The sequence below is a fragment of the Nothoprocta perdicaria genome, unplaced genomic scaffold (genome assembly GCF_003342845.1).
Source record: "Nothoprocta perdicaria isolate Ctin4 unplaced genomic scaffold, notPer1 scaffold_218, whole genome shotgun sequence".
NCBI lineage: Eukaryota > Metazoa > Chordata > Aves > Tinamiformes > Tinamidae > Nothoprocta > Nothoprocta perdicaria.
In genome coordinates this window covers 1,266,852-1,269,166 of record NW_020455399.1, presented here as the reverse complement: position 1 = coordinate 1,269,166, position 2,315 = coordinate 1,266,852, and the positions used below count along the sequence as shown (strand labels likewise).

Below are 2,315 nucleotides of genomic sequence, written 5' to 3'. Positions count from 1 at the left end.
CGGGACACGGCACCCAGAGCTGCGGGGGCGCCGCTCGCCCCATCGGGGCGGCCCTGCAGGTGCTTTGGGCGCCCTGGGTGCGGAGCAGCCTCCGCGGAGGGTCCGTCTGTCCCTCCCCGCGCTCCAGGGTGGCCGGGACGGGGGCTTCGTCTCCCTGCGCTGCACCTTGCGGCCCTGCTGCCCGACGGGATGCGCGTGGGGTGTGTGCGGGATGCAGGCGGGATGCACATGGGATGCGTGCAGGGTGCTCTCGGGATGCACATGGGATACGTGTGGGATGCAGGCAGGATGCATGTGAGATGTGCACGGGGAGCCCTTGGGATGCACACGGGATGTGCACAGGGAGCCCTCGGGATGCAGCCGGATGCATCCTCCATCCCGACGCTGCCCCCCCGGCTCCGTCGCCCACCGCCCCGGCCTGACTCGTCCCCCGGAGCCGCCCGCGTCGTGCCCGCTCGGGGGGCGCGGGGAGCAGCGGGGCCCCGGGCGCCCCCGGCTCCGCTCTGACCGCCGGCCGCCCCCTCTGCGGCTCCTGTAGCCCCCGCAGCATCGAATCCCGGTGTCCCGTGTGAAGGTGTCGCATCCTTCACCCCCGCGGTGCTGCTCCGGATCTCCCAGGGCACCTCCGGGAGCACCGGGAAAGGCCGGCGCCTACCCGGGCCCCGCGGGATGAGCAGCTCCTGCCGGGATGGGGCTGGGTGCCGGGCAGCCCCGCAATACGGAGCCGAGCCCGGAGATGCCGGACGGCTCCGACCTTTTATCCAGAGCARTGGGGACTTCCTCCTCCCGTTTTATTCCGGGCAGCATCCACCTGTGGCGGGAGCCTTTCCCAGGTGCGGTCGCTGGGCCCTGGCACCCTTCCCGGCAGGCGGATGCTCCAAGCTCCGTGCCCGCTGGGACGGTCCTGGAGCCTCCAGGACGGCGCCGGCACCCGGCTTATCCCGGGAGCGCCGTTAAACCCTCTCGGGATGCTGTGGATAACGGGGAGCTCCGGAGCGGCGTGGGGGTGCGCTGCCCCGCTGGGAGGCCCCGTGGGGACACGAGGGGACACGAGGGGACACGAGGGGACGGAGGGGGCTGCGGGACCACCCTGACCCCCCGCTCCGCAGGCTGGCGCTCTACGTCTACGAGTACCTGCTGCACGTCGGCGCGCAGAAGTCGGCGCAGACCTTCCTGTCCGAGGTGAGAGCGGGATCCCCCCGGATCTGCCGCATCCCGCCACCCCCTGGGTGCTTCCCGCCCAGGATAATGGTAACCGACCCCCCCATTTCTCTTTCCCGCCCTGCAGATCCGGTGGGAGAAGAACATCACGCTGGGAGAACCCCCCGGCTTCCTGCACTCCTGGTGGTGGTTAGTGCCGGGGGGCTGGAATTTGGGTTGGGGAGGGGGCGTCACGAGAGCCGCTGCCCCCATCCTGCTTCCCGGCTGTGTCCTGGCYGCCGCGGCCGGGCCCCGCCGAGCCCGGCTGCTCCATATGGATCCAATTTGGGCGGCCCCGAAATGCAGCCGGAGCCGGGATTGGCGGGGGGGGTGCGGGGGCTCCCACCTCCTCCTGGCGCTGGAGCCAGAGGAGCCGCCGCGGGCGCCCGGATCCAGCCCCCCCCCCGGCGGGGAGACCCCATCCCCACGGGTCACCCCATTCCCGAGGAGCAGCCGGGAGCCGCCGGCCTGTCCCCATCCGTGCCGTGATCCCRCCGGGATCTCCGCACCCCCCGCGCACCGCTGGGAAATCCCAGGCAGGAGCCAGGGGGGCATCCTTGGCACCCCCCCCCCCCAATCCTGGGATGCTGCYGCCTGATGTCAAGTCCCAGGAATCCGAGCCGGGCTCCAGCTGATGTTCCTAGCAACCGTTTCYAGGGAAAACACGGAGCGGGCGGCGGGAGGCCCCGGGGAAGGGGCCGCGCGCAGGTGTCACGAGCGCGGCAGGGCTCAGCCTGGCCGGCGCCGGCGGGGATGGGGGCGGGATGAGGGGGACCCCCCCGTGTCCCCCCCGTCCCGTGACGGTCCCCTTGTCCCCACAGCGTCTTCTGGGACCTGTACTGCGCGGCGCCCGACCGCCGCGAGCCCTGCGAGCAGCCGAGCGAGCCCAAGGCCTTCCAGGACTACGTGAGTAGGGGGGGTGCCCGGGCACATCCCGCCCCCCCGCCCGTTATCCCGGTGTGTCCGGATCCTGCGGCGTCGGGATCCCGGCTTGGGGGGGGGTCCCCGGCCTCCCTGCCCCAGCCTCCCCCGGCCTCGCAGCCCTGCGGGGGGGCTGGCGCCCGTGGCTGCACAGGGAACGTGTGGAGTGAGTGCGAGGGTTCTCAGCACGCGTG

General features: G+C 72.7%; 1 protein-coding gene across 1 annotated transcript in view; it reads left to right on the top strand.

The window, feature by feature from the left end:
• Positions 1 to 189: 189 nt before the first annotated feature.
• Positions 190 to 2,315, top strand: part of SSBP4 (single stranded DNA binding protein 4) — a 10,098-nt gene continuing 7,972 nt past the window's right edge. The window contains exons 1-4 of the mRNA XM_026038805.1: positions 190 to 200; positions 1,110 to 1,182; positions 1,289 to 1,350; positions 2,022 to 2,106. Coding sequence (XP_025894590.1) covers positions 190 to 200; positions 1,110 to 1,182; positions 1,289 to 1,350; positions 2,022 to 2,106 — 231 coding nt within the window. The remainder of the gene's footprint in view (positions 201 to 1,109; positions 1,183 to 1,288; positions 1,351 to 2,021; positions 2,107 to 2,315) is intronic.